The sequence below is a fragment of the Cynocephalus volans genome, chromosome 5, assembly GCF_027409185.1.
Source record: "Cynocephalus volans isolate mCynVol1 chromosome 5, mCynVol1.pri, whole genome shotgun sequence".
Taxonomy (NCBI): Eukaryota; Metazoa; Chordata; class Mammalia; order Dermoptera; family Cynocephalidae; genus Cynocephalus; species Cynocephalus volans.
The window spans coordinates 70804855-70828843 of NC_084464.1; the positions used below are offsets into that span (position 1 = coordinate 70804855).

Consider the following 23989-nt stretch of genomic DNA (forward strand, 5'->3'; position numbering starts at 1 on the left):
TCATTTTTCAAATTTGTACTGGCTCACTTTTCTGTACCCCTTGTCTAATTATTTAGACTCAAACTTGGTTAAGACTGGTCTGTCAGTGATATTTATAAATATACATTTAAAATTCCTATAACACAGTCTTGCCAACCACTGTTCCCTCATTATATTCATGGGCTGTGGTCAGTTTTAATAAAAGATTGTGGTCAAAAGCAATTTTTTAATAGAGACATTTCTACCAAGAGAAGTCTATTCTAGTGTTAATGGAGTTCAGGCCAGTTCAAATTTGCTGAGGAAGCATATTCATCCTCCTTGGACAGACGATAATCTAAGCCCCACCCTGGAAGTAGTGCTATGTCCTTGGGAAAGATAGAAGTTCTGCCAAGACACTGACAATATTAAGTAATTTCTCTACTGGCATCCTCCTTCCAAATGCATTAAAACATTAAAGGACAATACATGAACTCACTTGCATCTTGGTATCTATCAATTCATCCAAATGTTTTTCCCCTGAAAGGAAGGGCTTAGTGTGCAAGTGATGGATGGACAAGAAAGGTAAGGGGAATGCTGAGAAAAGTTTATTGTGCACAGACAAAGAAGGAAAGAAGCACCGAAGATTAACTTCTCCAATCTTATTTTCACCATATATTATTCTATTATTTACTGCATTTGAAAGACAATGAAAAAAATCAATTATCACAACATCCACCAGTAACCTTTACCAAAAATCCAGTTGTGCATAAACATGTTGATGTGGGTTCATTGTCTATGCATACTCCATGAGCACATGAGTTGGGAATGCACTCATCAAGCTTCTGCTCGCAGTGATATCCAGACCATCCTGTTAAACAAAATCATATGAAGATATTCAAATCTTAATATTAATAATAGTAATGATAGAAACCCATTTGTTGGCTCTTATCATTTGCTATAACTGTGCTAGGTGTTTTAGTTTATCTTCATGATCATTTTATCCAGTAACTATTAAATAAACTTATGAAGATAAATAACATGCTCTAAAATTATTCAGTTATATATAAATGGAAGCAAGTGTATGCCAGATAAAGTTGCAGCAGCTTTTACCTGTGGTGCCATTCAACATTTTAAATTCAAATGTTTTTATTTATTTTACCTTGGAATAAATACATGGACGGCAATGATTCCAACACAATCTGTAATTCCATTTAATATGAGTTTTAAATTCGAAGGAAAGCAACAGATATCTAGATATGCAATGCTTTCTTGTAATACTTGTAGGATTTCACAGTCAGTATTTCTTAAGCTATAGTTCTATAGAATATAAATATTGTGTCTATATGCAGCTGACCATTGGCTGTGAGAATTCTCCTTATACATGATAATCTAATTTTCCATTCCAAAACTCTGTTGATTATGTGTATTTTGTTTGGCTTTTGCTAGCATTTTATCATTTTCATCATCAACCTAGCAGCCAACATTGTGAAACTCTCCACAAGGTAATATCTCAGCTACAGTCTATAGTACATATTGGGAATATTTTTTTTAAAAAAACATTGACTTCCCTATCAGGCAATTGCTTATAATGAATCTTAATATGTTTAATATGTTAGCCATGACATCATATTAACCTAAATGTACCACTCTACCTAAGGATGATGGGTCTTTAGAGGCAGCTCTCACATCTCACTAACTATGTCTTCTTGCAACTTTCTAACTCCCTTTACTTTTCTATGTGTTATCCAACAGCATTTAATCTGAACTATGACTATAGGGAAATGCAAAGTCTTATTCTTGTTCCTACTAAGTAATATATTGTCATTGTTCTTCCTTGACAAATTATACAAAGACAATTAAATAATTATTCTGGGGTGCTTAGAAATGATTTATGCAATATTGCATTATAAGAAGAAAAATAAGGCCTGAGTTTAAAAAAATTTGGCAATGTCCATCCAGATCAAATGTAGAAGGAGCTGCCAAAAGACTAAATTTATCTAATCCTTGTCCAAGATTCTTTCCACTTTGCAATGCTCTTTTATGTGCTGATCTGATTCTGCAGGGGTCTCTGCTATGAAAGCTACAAAAGGTAATACAGAAAAAACATTTTTGCAGGGCTTATAAAAAGGCACTATCAGTCATTCGCACGGTTGAATCTCACAAACACCTTGTTGATCATAGAAGCATATTCCATAAAAATACTTACATCCTGATTACTGTTCTTATAAAAGTCAAAACCACACAAAACTTAACATTTCATAGAGATACATACATGTATAATAAAACTCTAAGGAATATTAAGGGAATGTTGAGTATAAAATTCAAAATAGTCACTGCAGGATGTGGGGATTTTAATCTGCTACAGGAGAGATATAGAGGAGGCTAGAATTATTGCTAATATTCTGTTTCTCAAAGCAATTGGTGACTATACACATGTTCATTTTATTACTTTTATATAATATATGTTATATATCCTTTTGATTGAATAAAATATTTCATAATATATTTTCAACAGTTATAAATAATAATATTTTTTTCTCTTACTTCTAATACTATGAAGCACATGACAAAGTTTTAAGCCATAACATAGAAATTGTGAAAGAAAAATTGCACTGGACCAGTTAAACAGACAAAAAGATTATATTCAAGAATATTGCAATAGGAGAGGAGAAAACTTTGCAATAAGGGAGAGAGCTTGAACTCAACTCCACTAAAACAAATGGGGACAGGAAGATTTTTAAACACTGGTATGAGCTGAAAAAAAATACTGGAAAATACTGAAAGATATTGGGGTGAGGGAAAGTTGGTTCATATGATTAGGCCATCTGTGTTTGCTAATTACCTCTTATTGAAGTTACACTCCTATCCCCCTACTGGGAGACAGGGCCACTCTCTCCTTCCGGGATTACATTTCAAGGGGATGACTACTAGGTCCTTGGGAAAGATATTCCTGGCTTATAAAACTGACAAGAGGCTGGAAGAAAATTTACATCTCAAAGGGACAAAAAAAATTTTACAACAAGTTTTCTAAAGTTAATGCTCTAAGAAAAGGGAGACCACTAGAATCAGGAAGAAACTTGTCTAGTAAAGTTCAGTCAAGCTGACGGGAAAATTAAGGCCATCTTGGTCAAAAACAAAAAAACTAAGATAAGTTAGTTAGGGTTTAGCACAAGAAACAGAAATCACTCTAAGTATTTAAGCCAAAAGGGGAATTAATAATGGAATTAATTGCTTATAAATTTATAAGAAGGAAGGACCATATGAGGAACTCCAAGAAAAACTGGTATGACTTTTTGGGATATGCCTCCTTAGCCAAGATCAAGAAGGTGAGAAATATAAAATTAGAATTATTGAGTTCCAGAACCCACTACGCTAATCCAGAGAAACTTGATTACCAGACAGCTGCTACCCCCCCGCCCCGTGAAGCTAATGACTGAGCACCAGCTGGAGAGCCTGCCTGCCACCTCTGTCTGCACTGCCTTTTAATACACATTAAGTCAGTCACTTGACAGTAAGATCTGCTTCAGAGAAACACACATCTCATGACCTTCTTTACCAGAAGAAGACATCAATAGATGGTCTCCATCAGAGGCTTCCAATTTCAAGGATATTTATTATGGATGGAACCCAATTATATTCACAACCCCATCCTCAAGGCAGTCTAGAAATTGTAGTTTTAATTTTCTTGCCTCTGCAGTACAAGAAACTACAACAGACAGGAATAGATGCTGAGTGCCTACCAGACCCATCAAAAATAAACAAAAAAATTAAGTAAGATGAATAGGTGCTGATACTGGTGTGGGTCAAGGTGATGGTAAGTAATGGGAACAGAATAAGGGAAGATAAATAAAGCAAATGAATATCCACTGGCAATAGATTTTTTTAAATGTTCAGAGACAGAGATAAAGAAAATATGTTATCCTTCGAGTCTCATGCAGAGTTGATGTCCATTTGTAATAAGGTAACCAAATATTCAGAAAATACTGTTTGATAATTAAAAACAAGAACCCAAAAGTTGTTACTAGCAACACAGACAAAGTGATTACATCATTATGGTGTTAAACTTATAATATTAATCTAATATCTAACTCATAATAGAAAATAAATAAATGTTTATAGAATAAATAATGCCAAATAATGCAGGTGCAAATTAATATGACTTTAAATGTCATATTGTAATAAAAATTAAAGTAATTTTTAAGCTGATGAATAAAACAAAATCTTTAAACACCTGTAAATCAATATATAAAACTAGAAAAAACTGACCAGTTTTAATACTACCATTCTATTCTATAACATAGCAGTTATAGTAGTTTAAGTTTATTAATGAAAATAGAAGTCATCATTTCAAAGATTTACATATTTTGCTTTCATTTCATTTTCCCTCTCAGGCTCAAGTGATTTGCATTCTAATCTTGGGAAAATAAAATAAAAATAAAAATAAGCAATTCTGTATTGCTAGTTAATATAGTATCTACTAATTGGATAACATGAATTATTTTCTTTTCTTAGTTTAACTCTAGAGTACATAGAATTGATTTTTACATCTAAATCTCATGCAAATATAATGGTATACACTCTTTTATTTCATATTAAATGTTATTTCACTTTTCATGGGTCTTGATTAAAAAGAAATATTATTCTGCACCTCTTCTGTTCTAAGTACAGACAATCATTGTGAGCACTGGTGGTAGATATTATCTGTGTTTTTTTCTCTCTGTTTCCTTGTCACAAGTACAATGCAACATTTGTGTTTCAAAATAAATAATGCTACTTTAAGAGCAAAATGTGTATCTTCACTTTATGTCATCATCTATATAAACACCCTTGCATTCCTCCTGGGTAAAAAACATAGCTGGGCACAGTGACTGCCCTCAGGACTGAGAAGTCTGGGTGAAGCCTTCACATTTATTACAGAAGCTGTTCCCAGTCACTTTCAATTTGCGTATAATGGGATCGCTCTGGTTTCACCGACTGGGTGTTAAGCATTGTTATATAAAACCATAAATGGGACTGTTTAGATTAAAACCCAAGTGAATATGTTTCTATTTCTGTAAAAACAATATGAATTAGCTTTATTAACACCTCAATGGACATAAGCTTACTAAGCCATTTAATTCACTACATAGGTATAGAATGAACTCTGTGATTAGTTTTGTCCTAAAAGAAGAGTTCATGTTGTACTGTGTGCAAAGACCTTGTGTAAAGAAGATACATGAGGTCTGAAATCCAACCTGTGCTCCACTTGTCAAGCATCACACCTTGTCGACTTGGAGGAAGGGGCATACATAAATAATTGGTCTGCTTAGAGAGAGGGGGAAGGCTTTCCACTAACTGTGACCCTGTCAGTCACTACACAACACTGGCCTGCATCACAAATGAATTGTGTTTTTTTCAATATGTGCTGAACACTTCCTGAAGACTTCTGATACAACGTTTCTACTTGGACTTAGTGGTACAAAACTAAATATTGTTTACAATATCTTCCACCCTACTTATATCCAGTTTGAATTTCAGCATGTTTTGCAGACATATCTGGTGAGCAACCAGTATTTAGTTTTTTGAACTGTGTTTTGTTCAGAATGCTGCAGGAATCATGCAGCTCTCTTTCACCTAAACAGAAGAGGGAAGGGAGAAAAAAGTGAAATTACAAACCTTACGTCACAGTGGAGGAGCAACCTAGGGTTACATCCACGGAGGAAGAGAGAGTTGTTGTTTAGACAAAGAAAAGAGAATCTTGATAACTGGGAACATGATATGAATTTAAGAAAGATTTCCACGACTAATGGAAATAGAAAATGACAATGATTTATAGTGTTATTTATAGTATTTAACTGATTTAAATACAGAGGAATACCTAATCAAAGTAGGTTTTCATATGGAAGTATGTAAGACAATGATAATGGCATGATTTAAGTAAGAGTCTAAAAAAGGATTATTAATATTATTTAAGACATTTTTTCCCCTAAAGATGACAGAGAGAAGTGGACATGTATTAACCCAATTAATCAGTCTTTGTGTCTTTCTATGATGTGTAGGAAAAGACAAATTGCTATGACCTACTCAGAACAGTGCAGTTTTAAGTTTTGGCTCATGGAAACTTTTTAAGAGAAAACTAGACAAGTCTGAGTGGGAGACTTTTCTGGAGAATTCTCACAGTGGTTAGATTGCTAACATCCAGATTAAGCTGTGACACACTGATGGATCTTATTGAGAAAGGCCCTTTTTAATGGCTGCCAATTAGATTTTTTAAATTGTTGTAGTAAGAAAATTTAACATGAGATCTACCCTTTTAACAAAATTGTAACTGTATAATACATCAATGTTAACTATAGGCATAATGTTTTACAGCAGATCTCTAGAATTCATTCATCTTGCATAACAAACATTACCGGGAGTGCTGTTCAGCACCATAACATTTTTGGGAAGTATAAGAGACGTTGAGTGCACAAGGGCTAGGCCAGACTTCCTGGGTGTGAATCTCAGCTCTGCTACTAACATGTCCTGAGAGATCGATCACTCAATGGCTCTGGGACTCTGTTTCCTCATTGGTAAAATGAGATTAGTAAAATGAGATGCTTTTTTCTCAAAGTAAAACTAAATGAGTTAATACAAGTAAAATAGGATGGTGTCTATGCATTAGTATTGTTATTGTTATTATAAACATTATTATTTCCTAAGAGTAAGTATGTCACATTTGGCCTTCAAAATCTGAAATTCAAAATACAAGAAATAAAGAGCTCAATAACAATATTTTCAAGGGCAAAAAGCTCTTAGAATTGATAAACAAATTCAGTAAAGTTGCAGGATACAAAATCAACATACAAAAATCAGTAGCATTTCTACATACGAGCTAGCTAAAAATAAATTAAGCAAACAAACCCATTTACAATAGCTACCAAAAAAAATTTAGGAATAAATTAAACCAAGGAAATATCTCTGCAAGGAAAACTATAAAACACTGATTAAATCAATTAAAGACTACACACACAAAAAATGGAAAGACATACCATGTTCATGGATTGGAAAAATTAATATTGTCAAAATGACCATAGTATCAAAAGTGATCTGTAGATTCAATGCAATTGCATTCAAAATACCAATGACATTCTTTGCAGAAATAGAAAAAATCAGTCCTAACATTCATATGATACCGCAAAAGATCCTGAATAGCCAAAGCAATCCTGAGCAAAATGAATGAAGCTGGAAGCATCACACTTCCTGACTTTGAAATAGTCTATAAAACTATAGTAATCAAAATAGCATGGTGCTGGCATAAAAACAAACATAAAAATGAAAGAAAGAAAGAAAGATGGGAAGCAACCACAATAATACATCAAACTTACAGAAAGAGAGAACAGATCTGTTGTTTCTAGATGTGGGCAAGGAGGAGGAGGAGGGAGGTTATGGAGAAATTGGGTGATGGACACAAAGAGTAAGTACAATTTGTACTTAAGAACATGCTAATAATACTGATTCAATCATCACATATTGTACACATATACAGATTGTCAACTCTGTACCCAGTAAATAAATACAATCAATTATGTTTCAGTTAAAAAATAAATTTAAAAAAAAGAAAAAAAAGAAAATGTGGTGTGTATATGTATACACACACACACACAATGGAATGCTACTCAACCATGGAAAGAATGAAATCCTGTCATTTGAGACAACGTGGATGAGCCTGGAAGACATTATGTTAAGTGGAAATAAAATAAAATAAAACAAAATTGTGTTAGGCACAGAAAGATAATACTGCATATTTTCACTTATGTGGGAGTTAATAAAAATAAGTTGAACCTTTACAAGTAGAGAGTAGAACTGTGGTTATTAGATGCTGGGACTGGGATAGGGAGAGGTTGGTTAACGGACACAAAATTACAGATAGAAAAAATGAGTACTATTGGTGTACAGTAGTCTAGATATGTATAATTAACACATAATATATTATATGTTCTCAGATGGCTAAAAAAGAGTAACTCAAATGTCATCACAAAAAAATGATACCATTTTGCAGTGATGAATATGTTAATTTCTCTGATTTGATCATCACACGTTGTATATGTATTCTGTAATATAACTCTGTACCCTATAAATATGTACAATTAATATGTCTCAATTAAATAATAAATTCTTTTAATTTTTTTTAATTAAAAAATGTTATGTAGTAGGTTATTATACTCTAAGTTAGGACTTCTGATAGCTTAAGTGATTGCTTTCTAGTATCACAGAACATTCATTTCATGTTTTTAAAGCATAGTTATTGCTTGGAACTTGATTGATAGTCAATAGCAGTATTGGTAGAATACATTGTCAAAACTTTACTATATATACACACATATACATATATGTATTGTACAACATATATGTAGTATACTTGATTATTTTTTCAATAATTACCTTGTTGACATTTGCAAATATATCCATTGATATGATCTTCACAGTTTGAGCCATGTAGACATGGTGATGAGGAACATTCATTTATATTAATTTCACAAAATTTGCCAGATAATCCAGGAAGACATCTAGGGAAGAAAAGTGAAAAATATATATGTATATTATACACACATGATTAATATCACCTTTCATCTTGGAGTCCCTCATTCAAATGTGCATTCACAGATCCAACCACCTGTAGCTGGGAGCCTGCCTTTGGGTGATACAATGGATTAAACTGTGGCTCCTGAACAGTATGTCCAAGTTGTAGCACTCAGTTGTAACCTGTGAATATAACTTTATCTGGAAAAAGGGTTTCTGCAGATGCAATTAAGTTAAGGATCTTGAGATGAAGTCATCCTGGATTAACTCAGTAGGCCCTAAATTCAAGGACAAGTGTCTTTATAAGAAGAGGAGACACAGAGATACAGAGGGGGGAAGGCCAAGTGAAGATGGAAGCAGAGACTGGTGCTGTGCACCCCAAGTCAAGGAACAGCTGGAGCCTCTAGAAGCTGGAAGAGGAAGGGTAGGATCCTGCCCAAGAGCATTCAGAGGGAGCGTAGCCTTGCTGACACCTTGATTTTGGACTTCTGGTCTTCACTACTGTGAGCCAATAAATTTCTGTTGTTTTAAACTACCAAGTTTGTTATAATTTGTTATGCCATTCCTAGGAAATTAATATAGGAAATAATATTAATGTTTGCAGGTACTTAAATCCAAAACTTTTCTCTTATTATTTTTCAGAGATAATTTTATATAAACCACTTAGATGCCAGTTGTCAAACCATGGTTTAAGAGCAAATGGAGGATACAAAACATTGATTAAAGTACAACGTTCATGGGCAACAGTTACATATTTACATAGTACCCGGGACATAACATGTTTGAAGAATGCTAAGAATGCAGAGAAAAGTAAAACTGTGTGTCTGCCTTCAAGAAGCACCCAGCCTAGTTAAGAAAATAGACAAGTAGAAAAGTCAATAATATGATAAATTCTATAGTCAGCATGTAGAAAGATGTATCCCTAGCATGAAAAAGAATATATAAAAATGTGAGAATAAGAGTGTTTGTTAATTCAGAAATAACAAGTAGTTCTGAATAACTTTTAATGTCTGAGGGCACAGTCTGGGGTAATGTTGGTGAAACAGGATAAATTACTAAATAGGGATTAGATCATTATATAGCATTGTATCATACTTTTTTTTTTTACCATAGCTAATATTTGCTGAAGACCTGATATAGTATTGTATACTATATAGAGAGAATACTGATACAGTATTTTATCATAATTTTTTTTACCATAGCTAATATTTCACAAATCTTCAAGGTTATAGTCAATCAAGGTCACAGGACCAGCAAATTGCAAAGGTGGAATTTAAAAGCAGAAAGTGTAATTCCTGTACTCATAAGCTAGCCAAATTTAGCCACTTTGTTTTATTTGGATAGATACTTGCAGAGACGTGCTCAGGTGATGTAAAAATTAAGTCCTGTGTTTCACAGCCAAAGCTCAGTAACTGTGAATATTAAACAATCCAGAATGTTAGTGACCTCACTGTGCTAGACCCTCACTGGACCTTTGAAGACTCTTTCTGGCCAACAAACAACAGGATCTGTGTTAACTATATGGATTTATGGAGTCATTTTGCACTATAAAGATGAAATCTTCAATTTTGAATTGCCACTATGACTGTGAATCTCCTCCTTTTTGTAGCACAAAAAAAAACCCATAACATTTTTTCTTTCAGAGAAAATTCTTCACTGGTGGTGTTCCCTCACATGCAAAATAAACAAACTCAGGAATCACTTTTTTAATAATTGAAGTGTTCATTGTCTTTCCTTTAATATCATAAATTGTTCTTCAGAAATGCACTATCAATTTACATACACACCAAGATTATGTGAAACGCCTATTTGTTCACGTTCTTACCCATCATCAATATTAATATTGTTTTAAATTTACACTGTAAAGGGAAAAAAAATCTACATACTTCATCATAGTATTTGTTGAAGGAGGTAGTTTTAAAAAACTGTTTAATACACTCTTTATCTCAGAATAATTTTAGATTTACAGAAAAGTTGAAAGGGTAGCACAGGAAATTTCTGTATACTCCATACCTGGTTTCCCTTATTGTTAACTTTTACATTAATAGGGTACATTCATCACAACTAATGACACAATACTGATACATTATTATTAACTAAATCTTACACATCATTGGGATTTCATTAGTTTTTACCTAATGTCCTTTCTTCCTGTTCCCTGATTCTTTTCAGAATACTGCATTACATTTAGTTTCCATGTCTACTTAGGCTCCTCTAAAATGTAATGGTTTTTCATACTTCCTTGTTTTTGATGACCTTGATTGTTTTGAGGAGCTTTGGTCAAGTACTTTGTACACTGTACTTCGATTTAGGTTTGTTTGATGTTATTCTCCTGGTTACACTGGTGTTACGGGTTTTGGGAATCATCAAAAACCTCATTCTCATCACATGACATCAAGACTACTGTTTAGAGGGAAGTTTTTATATACATTCTACACTTAGTAGTTGAGCAATTATACTCCACTTCCTTAAGAGGGAAGTATCTACATTAATAACTTGAAATTACACACACACACACACACACACACACACACACACTCACACACACACACACACACGCACGCACACCTCTGGGATTTTGAGTGGGATTGATTTGAATCTATGATTGGGAATAAATGACATCTTAATAATATTGAGTCTTCCAATTCATGAATAAGGAATATCTTTTCATTTGCTTAGATATTCTTTGATTTCTTTCATCAGTGTTTTATAGTTTTGTACATACAGATGTTATACATATTTTGCTATATCTAAGTGATTCATTTTGGGATGGTTGCCTTTGTAAGCGGTATTTTTGGTTTGTGTTGTGTTTTTTATTCCCAACATTCTAATGTTCATTGTTGAAAAGCAATTGACTTTTGTATATTGACTTTTATTGACCTTATTTCCTGCAACCTTGCTATACTAGTTTATTAGTTACGAGTGGTTTTTTTTTTTTAAATAGTAGATTCTTTGGAGTTTTCTACAAAGACAATTATTACATCTATGAATAATGACAGTTCTATTTCTTTGTATCCAATCCATATACTTTCTCTTTGTCTCATTTTATTGCACTCAGTGAGACTTCTAGTGTGATGGTAAATAGGAGTGGTGAGAGAGAACCTCCTTGCCTTGTTTCCAGTCTTAAGGAAAAAACGTTTAGTTTTTCACCATTAAGCATGATGTTAACCATAAGTTTTTTGTATGTACCCATTATTAGGTTAAGGAGGTTCCCTTTTATTTCTTTTTCTGACAGTTCTTATCATGAGTAGGCATTGACTTTTGTTAAATGACGTTTGTGCTTCTATTAATATGATCACATGGTTTTTATTCTTATTCATCTGTTGATATGAACACATCGATTGACTGATATATTATATAATAATGATTGATATGATCATATAATTTTCCTCAATCAACTGTGAATGAATTATATTGGATGCTTTATGAACATTAAACCAGCCTTGCTTTCCTAGAATAAACCACACTTGCTGACTTCAGGCTTGAATGCTACCATCTTGTTATTTTCAAAGGGCCTATGGTTTCAATTTTAAACATTTATTGTTAAAACTTTACTCTTCATGCAAGAAAATTACGTGAAATTTATTTTATAGCTTGAATGAAAGATTTTGAAAATCCTTAATAAACAGAAGTACATAACAATTTGTGACCCTATATCCAGCAAACATATTTATACCATGACCTGTAATAATTTCTAACATGTGGAAAAATTGAGCTATTTATATTGACATTATAGGTAGTTTAAGCTCATACATATTTATTCACTTTAGAAACATTTTAATAGAATGTGACAGATTGGAAGAGTATATCTAACTTATTTATACAAAAGGACTTGTTTAAAAACAAGTAAGACACTACTACGTCATGACACTATCACACTGAGCTTTTAACACAAGAGTTGCTCTACAATACAGGGGTGAAACAGAAAACACAAATTGATTCTGAAGCACAGCAATTAAAAAAATAAAATATTGAAAGCAAATTTCTTGTAATGAGAACTTGGAATTAAACCAGAGGGGAGTCTGGGATCTTAAAAGCTTCTGGGTAAGAAAAATGTGCTATATATACAATGGAATACTACTCAGCCATAAAAGGAATGAAATTCTGCCATTCACAGCAACATGGACGAGCTTAAACAAAATTATATTAAGTGAAATAAGCCAAGGGACTTCCAATCAAGATGGCAGAATAGACGGTATCCAGAATCACCCTCTCCCACAATCAGCCAATTTACAACTATTAAAAAGCAACAACTGCTGGCCTGGGGCAGCTAGAGCTCAGGGAAGAGAAGGAGAGACCTACGGAGTGTATGAAGGCAGAAGCCATGATGAGAGAAAGAAAGGACTGCTTCAACCACTTCGAACTCCAACCACTTCAAGGTAGGCCCTGGTGAGCACACGGAGCAAGAGCTGACAAAAGTCACAGCTGTGTCCTTTGTATGAAATTGCTGGGAGGATGCAGGGGAGAAGAGGGCCTTGGTGGCCCCCAGGCTAGCAAGACCACTAACAGTGATCCTGTGGTTCCACATAGGAGTGAGGGTCCACAAACAACTGAAAAAAAGGAGCCACTCAGAAGCCAGTGAGTCATCACAAGGGGACCAGTGCATGGCCCATCTCATGGGAAGTATTTGGACTGCAGGTAGTTGGCGAGAAGGGCCACTGGGCGAACATAGGGGCACAGCATGGACAGCTGATCTGCCCTCCAATCAGCACAGGCCCACTATATGTAGACTGTCAGGAATATAGAAATGCAGGGAGTACAGTTTGCTGAAAAGACTCAGGCCCAGACCAGAGTTTCTACACAACCCAGGTGTACTGGATCTCATGAGACTCGAAAGTACCTATAATATCAACCATTAAAACCTGAGCTGCACAAAAAGCCTTCCCCATGGAATCAGCAGCAAAGCAGCAATTTAGCTCAACCACAGGGCTCAAGTGCTGGTTCCCACAGGAAGTTCCCCATTTTAGAAGTAACCAAAGAGCAACAAATCGGTTCCAGTGCAGAGTTTAAGTGGTGGGAATAGTGAATAATCCAACACAGAACTGAAAGAAAAAACAAAATTCCCACAGATCACCAGCTAAGTTCTGATATTAACCAGTAAAAGTCTAACACGATCAAAGAACACCTATAAACCTAGAAGGACCAGATTCTCCCTGGGCTCTGAAGCCATGTTGGGGGGGCCGAGGGCCCCAGCTACATTCCCCCCTAAGTCCACATCCAGCCCAGCCATGATGGAGCCACTGCTGGAAGCCCCCTGGGCTCCTCAACCAGAATGAGGAGGGTGTCACGGTCCTCAACTATGTCCCCCTCTTCTTCTTCCTTCTTCCACCCTATGTCTCTGCCCTTTCCCTCTCCCCTCCCCCCAACTGATCTGCAACAAAATCTTAGAACGTGAATAATAATAATAATAAAAAATAGATAAATTTAGGGGGAAAAAATTCAGAGGGACCCAACATTATACTTTCATTTGGGCTCTTTATTAAAAACAAATATATTTTGAACTGCTATTGGTAGGTGGCAGGATCCACCCTCAAATGATTGTTCAAAATGAAAAATATTGCTTTGCCACCCATTGTGAATAAGTTGCAAATGGAATGATTTAGTACGGTTTGCAACTAGTTTCACAGCCACCTGGCCTGGATACTTTCCCATAACCACTCTGCTAGTTACCACCTCTTCCCTGAGCTCTTCCTGTAATTCCTCCTCTAGGCCACCACTATTGCTGTTGCCGATACTGTTCCTCTGATATGACCACTTTTATTTCACATTTATTAAGACCAACATTGTGATATTCCTTTTCTATTATCTTCTTTGCTTTTCCTTCTTTCTTAAAGGAAAAGCATTGTCCACGTCTCCCATTTGTTTTGTTGTGTCTGGGGAGCACTGTGGATTTTACCAACAAAAACTGCCACTTGGTTCGCTTATCAAGTTACATTATGAAACACATAACAAAATAATTCTTCAGACAATATACTGAACTAATGAAATAATGTCTGGGATCATACAATTTTGATGATAAAGAATAAGAAGCATTCAAAAACTAAATTTTCATCTCATACAGTCAATTCTATTCAGAAAACTTTTTCTTATTTAGTTGAGATGAGTAACAATTTAATTTAAATGAGACTTAATTCAACTTACGTACATTCTCTAAACTCTTAGTTTCCTTCCAAAAGTTTTTTTTGTACTTTAAAAAGTACAGTTGCAATTTCAAATATCCCATTTGCTGAGCTTTGATAATATAACTGAGTAAGACGTAGTTCAATAATTTTCAAGGAGGAAACCACATTATAACATAATTTTTAAGAAAAAATTGCAAAGCATCAACTTTAAAAGCATTTACTTTAAATGCTCAGATGCTGAGTATTCATTCACTATTAAGAACCTTTCTGAAGCCAATCATTCTCAAGTTAGATCAGCTAACTAGTGTCAAATATATAAATAAGTCACTTTGTACAGTTTCAGAATCTTCACAGCTCTTTTCTGTGAGTTATCTTCTTTTTTTTTAATAATTAGTGAATAAAACTGCAAATAACTCCCTTTCTTTAGAATATACCAAAATATGAAGTGTATAGCTCTCTGAATACTAGACACTCCCTTTAGAGGTAACTGATCATAGTTTGTCACAGACAAGGAACCCTCAGTTAGGAACCGACCCACCCTGGATCAAATTTCTGCTTAAGTTTGTTTATCTATGTCTTAGCCAAAATTTTACACCTTTTGGGATTTCTGACTTATTTTCATGTAAGTAGCCATAGCTCTGAAGAGAGGTCATAAGTAAAACAAAATAAAACCATTTTACATCTCTCTTATCACTGTGCCCTGACCTCTTCTTTGTCTGGATGACACACCAGATAAACTGGAACTGTGATGGTTATACAGCTGATCTAGTTTATTGGAATGCAGATATTTTTATTTATATTTATCCCTCATGGGAATGGCCATAGATTCTCCTTGACTTTTTTTTTTTTCTTATTGTTTCTATAGAAAAATTGATATTGTAAACTGCCAGATCTCTGGAAAACACAGCAGGAACCTCAGGTTGAGAAGTCAGGAATATCGAAGTGAATAGGCAGAGCCAATGACCTGACCAGGGTGGCCTAGATTATTTGTTCAGTAAATCTTACAGTGTTACTCACTTTAGTATTTTTGGTACCAGTGAATTGAGCACATTATATCCTCTAAATTTTTTAAAACATAGGTATTTTAAGCTCATTTGATAGATTTGTTGAAAAAAATCCTGATAGATTGAAATCTAATTATTTTACATATTTTCAAATGTGTAATTTAATTTTATTATAGCCTTAAGTAAATTGCTTAAAGTATAATTGTAAGTGATATGCAAAATAGGTAATTTTATTAGTATTGCCTAAATTATTTATCTTAAAGGCCATTTTTAATTTAACATTTTTAGTTTTATCATGAGTAACTCTATTATCCTACTGTTAATTATATATAACAATTAGGAGGAAATATTCTCAGAAAGCAGTTATTATAATATAAATCTGAGTTTCTTAAGACCACTTTACAAATCATAATATCATCTAAATAGTTGTTAAAACTATATATGGACAAATAAAATCATTTAGATAAAGAAGAAGTAATATCAATTACAACTGTTTCCATGATTATGAATGAACAAAACTCAAAGTACATTTTTTCATAGATGATATTATTTCACATAAATTTCCAATATAGATAGCATTGCTTTCAATTCTTATTTTGAGAGTATTTAAATTTCACAGTATTAGTTTGTTTTGGTTTGGAATGCTCCATACACAGAAACTTAGACAAGGACTGGGGTGCAGGCTGTTTATCCACGAGGTGATCCAAGTAAGCAGAAGTGAAAAAGTGGAAAGAATGAAACACAGAAGAAAAAGAAGTCAATTAGGAAGGCATTATTTAGCTGTTTGACACTGCCGGTATCTGGGGCTCAGTCCAAATGTAGTGGTTTTAAAATTCTTTCATACCTTTCTCTTCAAAACTTGGAGCCTGTTTCTTCTCTCACTGAGTGTAGGTTGCGCTTAGTGATTCATTTCCAATGAATAGAATATGGTGCAAATGTGGTTTCCTTCTTTTTCTTTGGTTTTCTTGAGCAAGCTGGCTGCCATGTTATGAGGACACTCAAGTAATACTTTGGAGAGGCTCATGTAGAAAAGAACTGGAGTCTCTGGCCTACAGCTATGTGAGTGAACTTAGGCAAGGATTTTTCAGCCCCATGCTAATTTTCATATGCCTGTAACTTACCTGGTATCTTGATTGCAACCTTATTAAAGACCCTGAGCCAGAACCATCCAGATAAGCCGCTCCTAAATTCTTGACTCACAGAAACTGTGAGATAATAAATGCTTGTTATTTTAAGCCACTGAATTTTGAAGGTAATTTATTACAAAGCAATAGATAACTATGCACACAATGATGACTTACTGCAGATTTGTGAAGAAGACAAATCAGAAGTTTTCCTCATAACAATTGAGAAATGGGGCAATTTTTCACTGACTCTTGTTCGCTATTAGCCCAGGGTTTCCTCCAGGGCATTAACATCTCCAAACTTCTGGCCCGATCTATGAGTGGCTGTCCTGTCTGTGAACTCAGTAAGATCCTTCAGCTTCCAAAAATGCCTTAAGGCATAAAAGGAGAGGCTGTTGAGGTGAAATATAGTCAATGTGCTCGGGGACTGTCCAACACAGCTGGTATGGAATGAAATCAACAGCGTCTGCTTCTTATGCTGCATGTGAAGTCCCAATTTACTTCGTATGTTAAAAAAAAAAAAAAAAAAAAAAAAAAACCTCAAAAAACGGAGAAAGCAATTTAATAAATTCAAACTACACTGTGAATTTTGTTGAGCAAAACTCCTACATTCCATTTTTAGGAATAAAACATTGAATACAAAAGAAAGTAGACTCTCGTTCTGAGGCTCATTTTTAAGAAGATAATAAGCAAATAGCCAGAATCAATCTGGACAATGAAACTTATCTCAATCTATTATAACTTCTGTCATCTTTTCTATATTACACTATTGTGATTATAATCATCTTGTCAAAGATAAATTCTCAATTATTAAAACAGTTTGCAAATTTATATTATTTTGTTCTATTCTAGCCAGCAAACAAATACTATAAAGTTAATGGCAGTGACCTTTTCTAGCTCTGTACTATGCGTTTTTCAGAGTCATTTACATGCATTTGAAAAGCCTCAAAATACACTCCAAGATATATAATAATTTTAGTCTACCGGTAATTGGAGCCCTTTATCTGTCCTGAGTTTAAATTACAAAGAATTCTTTTGGCAGGCACAATTTCAGAAGATTCATTGGAAACAAAGTGTTTGCTGTGGCACACATCAGTCCAGATCCTGGACCCACTCACGTATCTAGGTATCTGTACCCATGAAATCTTTGTAAAGTTTTGTTTCATTTGAATGTCCACATTTTCTAGTGCTGGAATTGCCCAAATAACATATTGAAGAAGTAATTGGATTCTTCAGTACCCTTCTAATGTCAAAGAACACATGACTTCACAAGGCAACTCATTTAGTTTTTCAACAGCACTAAGGTCAAAAATTAAGTTAAATTGAACCACCCACCACTTTTTAACGCTTACCAAATGACAAGCAGTATGCCATTTTTTTATTACAACGATCTTTAATATCTTTTCTTTATGCTTCCACTCATCTGATGACATTCTGTTGACGGGATTGATCCACAAGCATTCTAATCTATCTTACAAGAACTTGAAAACACCTTTCATTTTGTCACCAAAGTTTTACCACTTTCTTAACCCATTCCTCATAAAACATAGTTTCCATATCTTTCACTGTCATGACTGTCCATCCCCGAAGGAAGGGTTTCTTCAATAACCAGATTTCCACTCCTACCCTTCAATCCCCCAAAATTACATTTTATATATGTTTTATGTTTTGCAGACATTTGTCTATGTATGTGGACTCATATATGTTTGTTGATAGAGAAACTAGGGTTCTTTTCAAAGAGAAACAACTTTTATACTACTTTATTTTTTCTGTGAACAAATTTGAAATGTCCAAGTAATATTAAAGGAGGGATTGTTGTGAAGCTATCTAACATTCTAAAGTTTTACATTTTCAAATGTAATTTGTTTCAAAATGTATGTTCTGTAAGCCATATGGTGTGTGTGTAGATAAACAGATTAATAAACAGATACATGCATACATAGACACACACATACATAGATACTAGGTAGAGGCTATCATGGAGTAAGAGCTGTAAAAATCCCAAGCAATTTAAAATAAACCAAGCTAGAAAGGGGACCAGAATCTCACATGTACTGAAAACAAGATTTTTTAAATTTTAAAACAACAGTAAAATATATACATTTTAAAGGATACCCTAGGTTTCACAAAAGTACATTTAAAATTGTGAATTACTGTGGTTTCTGGCATGCCTACCAACCCCAACATACACCATATTATTTTATTGCATCTTTTACTTCTCATTTTACCAATGATATTTTAAGGGAATTATTTTATGGCTTTCTCAGTTTTCCAAAATTCCTCTATTAATCTTTAATACATAAATCATTATCTTTTGAATGGCCTGACATGCAATCAGTTTTGTTGATTTTCTCTTATTAAATTTTAACCAGTCTAACTCTGTCCAATTTGCATTAGCAATAGTATATGATAGTGCATAATTGCAACAGTTCTCCAGCAGAACTTTTTTCACTTTCCTAAAATCCTGCATCTTTGACAAGGTTTTTAATTCTACTCTTAAATTTGCATTGCTTTTTTTCCTGTGCTGCATTATCAAGGGCCTGATTCCTGATTTCTCAATTGGTGAATAGTACTTAGCTATAATGCATGTTGGAGCTGGGATTAATATGAAAAGTGGAAATTTTTATTTCCTACACAATCTTGTAACAGCACAATTTGAAAAATTAGTACTAAATAATCCTTGGGGGAAATATCCCTTGTACTTAATTAACAATGTAATATGTATTTTGAAAATTATTATACTTCTCTAGTTTACCTGTTTTAAAATATGTGACCACACCAAAATAAAAGTATGAATCATGGCACCACTTTGTTCCATCTTGTTACAAGCCAGGGCTAAGAAACAGATGCACATAAAATATACTTCTTTCTATATAATTATTATTTCTGGAGTTTAACTTCAAGTTAAAATTTGAATGCATATTCTAGGTTAACATGGAATCAGAAATTTCTGAAATCCTTTTTAATTGTGAGTAACACATCACTAATATAGTCAACTTGGTGAGAAATTCTCCAGCATAAAACAAGTATGGCTTCTATAATTCTCCATGAAAGAAAAGGGAAAAAAGCTGATTTGGTACTCATCAGCTTAAATCAGCTCATAATTAATGAATAAATGCATAAACTGAACTCTAAGACATTCCTTTGGGATTGTTTATATCCAGATAATTTATTTCTCTCAAGAGCATCTATGGCTTTCATTAGGCTTATTAGAATACTGATTAACTATTCTGACCTCCACCTACTTACCAAATTGTATATTTCCTGATGATTATCCTTTCCAATTTGAAAATTTGTTGTTATAAAACTAAGTGGAAGAAAAACAAATCCAAGCTCCAATTATAGATACTGATTTACATAGTATGACCATATTTATATCCTAAAGAAAGATAGTGAAAAACATGTCATGAACGCTGTAAAACTCATAGCTGGTAAATAACCATGGCTTAAAATATTTTTTCCCTTTTTACTGAGTAATTTTTAGTAAGATTTCCAAGCAGTGTCACAAAAGTTCAACTAGAGTAGAGATATATTTGTTTATCTATTAAAAATAATTTGGGCTGGACAGTTAGCTCAGTTGGTTAGAGCTCCACCTTGTAACACCAAGATCAAGGGTTCAGATCCCTATACCAGCCAGCTTCTTAAGATAATAATAATAACTTCTATGAAATAATTTTATATAAAACATATGGTCATGGTAAACTATGGGTTCCCAAAGTTCGAAGAACATGATTTCTAAGGGATCTGTTTAGTCATGAATTCATAAACATCTACAGATAACCTAAAAATGAAGCACAGCTGAATCTAGGTGAAACAATTTAAGAGTTTTACATATACCAGAAGGTTCCTGACTTATGAGGTTCTACTTATGATTGCTCGGACTTACAATGGATTTATCTGGGTATTAAATCAATCTTCAACTTATGATATTTTTAACTTACAATGGGTTTATCAGAATGTAACCCCATAGTGAGTCAAGGGGTATCTGTATAGAAGATTTTAATAGATAGTTCCTGCCATTTGTGGAGTGATCACTTCTGTCCTAAACACCTCACATATAACTCATTTCTCAAGGTTACTGAGTGGTGGTGTTCTGGCCAGAGGCAGCAGAGAGCAGCCAGTAAAACCTTAGTGGTTAGTGGGCCCTAGCAATAAACTGTATTACATTAGGGTAAAAACCTGGGGCAGTCTCGGGAAGGGAAAGTGGACACAAGATGCTCTGGTGAGAGCCCATGCAAGGGCAGGCTACCTGTGAGGCCAATCCTACACCCCAGAAGTGAGGCATTCTGAGTGCAGATGGGAAAGCCAGAGTGAGAGTGTCTTTCTTTTATTAGGAGATAGAATTGAAGTAAAGAAACCTTTTCGACTTCTCTCAGTTGGTCCAAATGAACCCACCTTCTTTCCCAGGGAGGAAAGAGATGTGCTTTTATCCATAGAGTTACCTTATAATTTACATCTAAATCTATACTTTGGAGGGTTAAAGAAGGTCTTACTACTAATTAATCCAGGACAACAACAGGTATAAACAAGAACAATTTCAGACAAACTGGTATGTATGGTCATCGCACCCATAAAGGATATGTCCTATTTGGATGTTTGGCATTGCTTCCTCTAAGGAAATCCCACGTGGTCCTGGTCAGGGGATGGGGGTTAGGGTGGGAATAGGGCAATGTGTGATGTCTGCAGTATTATCCTACCACATGCCTTCTAAGAGATGAAAGTGGTCCAAGCAGGTTAATCCAGAAAACCCTATTTCTTTTAATATTGTTTGCTTTGGAAGTGAGAATTTGACTCAAACAGTGCCAATTAGATTTTCTTAAGACCAGATCTGATTTTTGGTTTGGATAGTACCCTGAAAAGATAGAGAGAGTCAAGGTTATCAACAGCAATGTTTCCACCACATGTGTAGAGTCTACGTTTGAATAAAGCTAAAATATGCAAAGGAGCAAACAATAGAGAAATAATTTCTAGACAAAGTCAGTCCTGGATCCAGCTATGTCTGAAATTAGCACCATAATGGAATCCCAGTTTTATATGCCATAAAAATTCTATATATGCTTTAATTCAGTTGTGTTAGATTATTTTTTTACTTGCAGTTGACTGAGTCTTAAAACAACATTTTTGTCATTTTATGATTTAAAAGAATTGAGATGGAGAGGAGAGGGTGAGATCCAAGAGAATAAAAGGAATTAGACATCTTTATTTTTATTATGAGGGAGAATCATGATGAGAATGTACAATTTTTTTATTTTTTAATGTTCATATGCCTTTTTGGAATTCATGTTCTCGAAACGGAAACTATATTCCTAAGAATTATTACAAAGCTAATATATTCTGGAGATTTATACTTATCTTTAGCCCTTTTAAATGTATTAATATGCAGAGAAGTAGTAGAATAGTATAACATGGTATTATAAAAGGATGAGGAGCAGAGAATCTATATATATATGGAAAAATGTTTTGCAAACCAATTCTGATTTTGCCCTACCTGAATTGATGTAAATATATACGTAAATGTGGTTAACATGGTGATCTGGGTTTTCTTTCCTTGCAGTTGCTAACTATAGTTCATGCCATATACTCAGTCTTAGGATAATCATTCTCCTGTGCCAGATAGCTCTGAATGAAAAGAATGCATACTTACTGGATGGGAGAAACCTCTGTATGTGCCTGCAGAATGCAGCATCAGAACATCAGCTGCCCGAACCCCTCCATTAGTATTTTTTTGAAGTGTAAAGCTTTGTTATTGTTTTCTTAAATCCCTAATCACATTTCCTGAGCAAACAACCAGAAATAATCGTTTAGAATTCCATTCAGCAAAACATTATTATTTTACATCAACTAGCCTTCATGAAGTAGCTGCATTTCTTTGGGGAATAAATACTGTTTACCATTTCTCTTTGCCGTCCGACTAATAGAAAGTTTCAGGTCCATCTCACAGCTAAAGCCCAAGCCTAACGCTAAACAATTGGGAGATTTTAATAAACACATCATTATCTGTACAATGAAACATCAAAATGCAGACACTGGAGCAGTCATATATTTGAATCAACAAATAAAACAGAGGTGTTAAGATTTCAATGACATGCGTAAACAACTTAAAGTAGAACTATAGTATTGGTTCTTCTCTGGAAGCATCAGTTCTGTGCGTAATCATGGATCTGAAATTGACTCCATAAGAAGTTCCCCAGAAGACCATTTTTTAATTTAACAGATAGAAAGAGACAGTAGTGTGTAATATTAAGGGTGTGCAATATTGAGTTAGGATTTTGGAGTTCTTGAAATAAAGATGACATAGACGTGCATAAGGTATCTGACAATTACTAGCTGGGTAAACTTGAAAAATGAAATACATTTTCCATCTATAAATATCTATAAGCTTTTATAAACATCTATAATTTCAGGATTATATAGACCCAAATCATGTCTGTTTTTAGGATGAATTTAAATAATAAATGTAATAATAAATAAAAAAATAAAGATGCACTTATTAGAATGCTGTCAATAAAAGGTGCTTTTTAAGTGCTAGTGCATTTTTAGTTCTCCCTTTTTAGTTTTTCTCTTTTATTATTGTTTTGATTATGTTATTTACATTAATTAGTGTAAACAGCATGATAAATAGCTATCTTGAGTTGTTTATGGGCTTTCAATAAAGAATGATAAGTGCATATGATCAACTTTGCTAAAATACATGAAAAGAAATGCTACTGATTTTTGTGTGTTGATTTTGTATCCTGCTACTGTGCTGAAATCATTTATCAATTCCAACAGTTTTTTTGTAGAGGTTTTAGGCTGTTCGATATATAGGATCATGTCATCTGCAAACAGGGACAGTTTGACTTCATCTTTTCCAATCTGGATGCCCTTTATTTCCTTCTCTTCTCTGATTGCTCTGGCTAGTACTTCCAACACTATGTTGAATAGGAGTGGTGAGAGTGGGCATCCTTGTCTAGTGCCTGTTCTTAAAGGAAAAGCTTTCAGCTTTTCCCCATTCAGGATGATATTGGCAGTGGGTTTGGCATATATGGCTTTAATTATGTTGAGATACTTTCCCTCTATACCTAACTTATAGAGGGTCTTTGTCATGAATGAGTGCTGAACTTTATCAAATGCTTTTTCAGCATCTATAGAGATACAAAATCAACACACAAAAATCAGTAGCATTTCTTTTCTCCAATAGTGAACATGCAGAAGGAGAAATCAAGAAAGCCTGCCCATTTACAATAGCCACCAAAAAAAT

General features: G+C 34.1%; 1 protein-coding gene across 1 annotated transcript in view; it reads right to left on the reverse strand.

Annotated features, from left to right (window-relative positions):
* The window catches only part of EYS (eyes shut homolog), a 1675061-nt gene that overhangs the window by 788028 nt on the left and 863044 nt on the right, over nt 1-23989 (reverse strand). Inside the window, 2 exon segments of the mRNA XM_063097631.1 lie at nt 708-826; nt 8362-8486. Of these exon segments, the coding sequence (XP_062953701.1) occupies nt 708-826; nt 8362-8486 (244 nt within the window).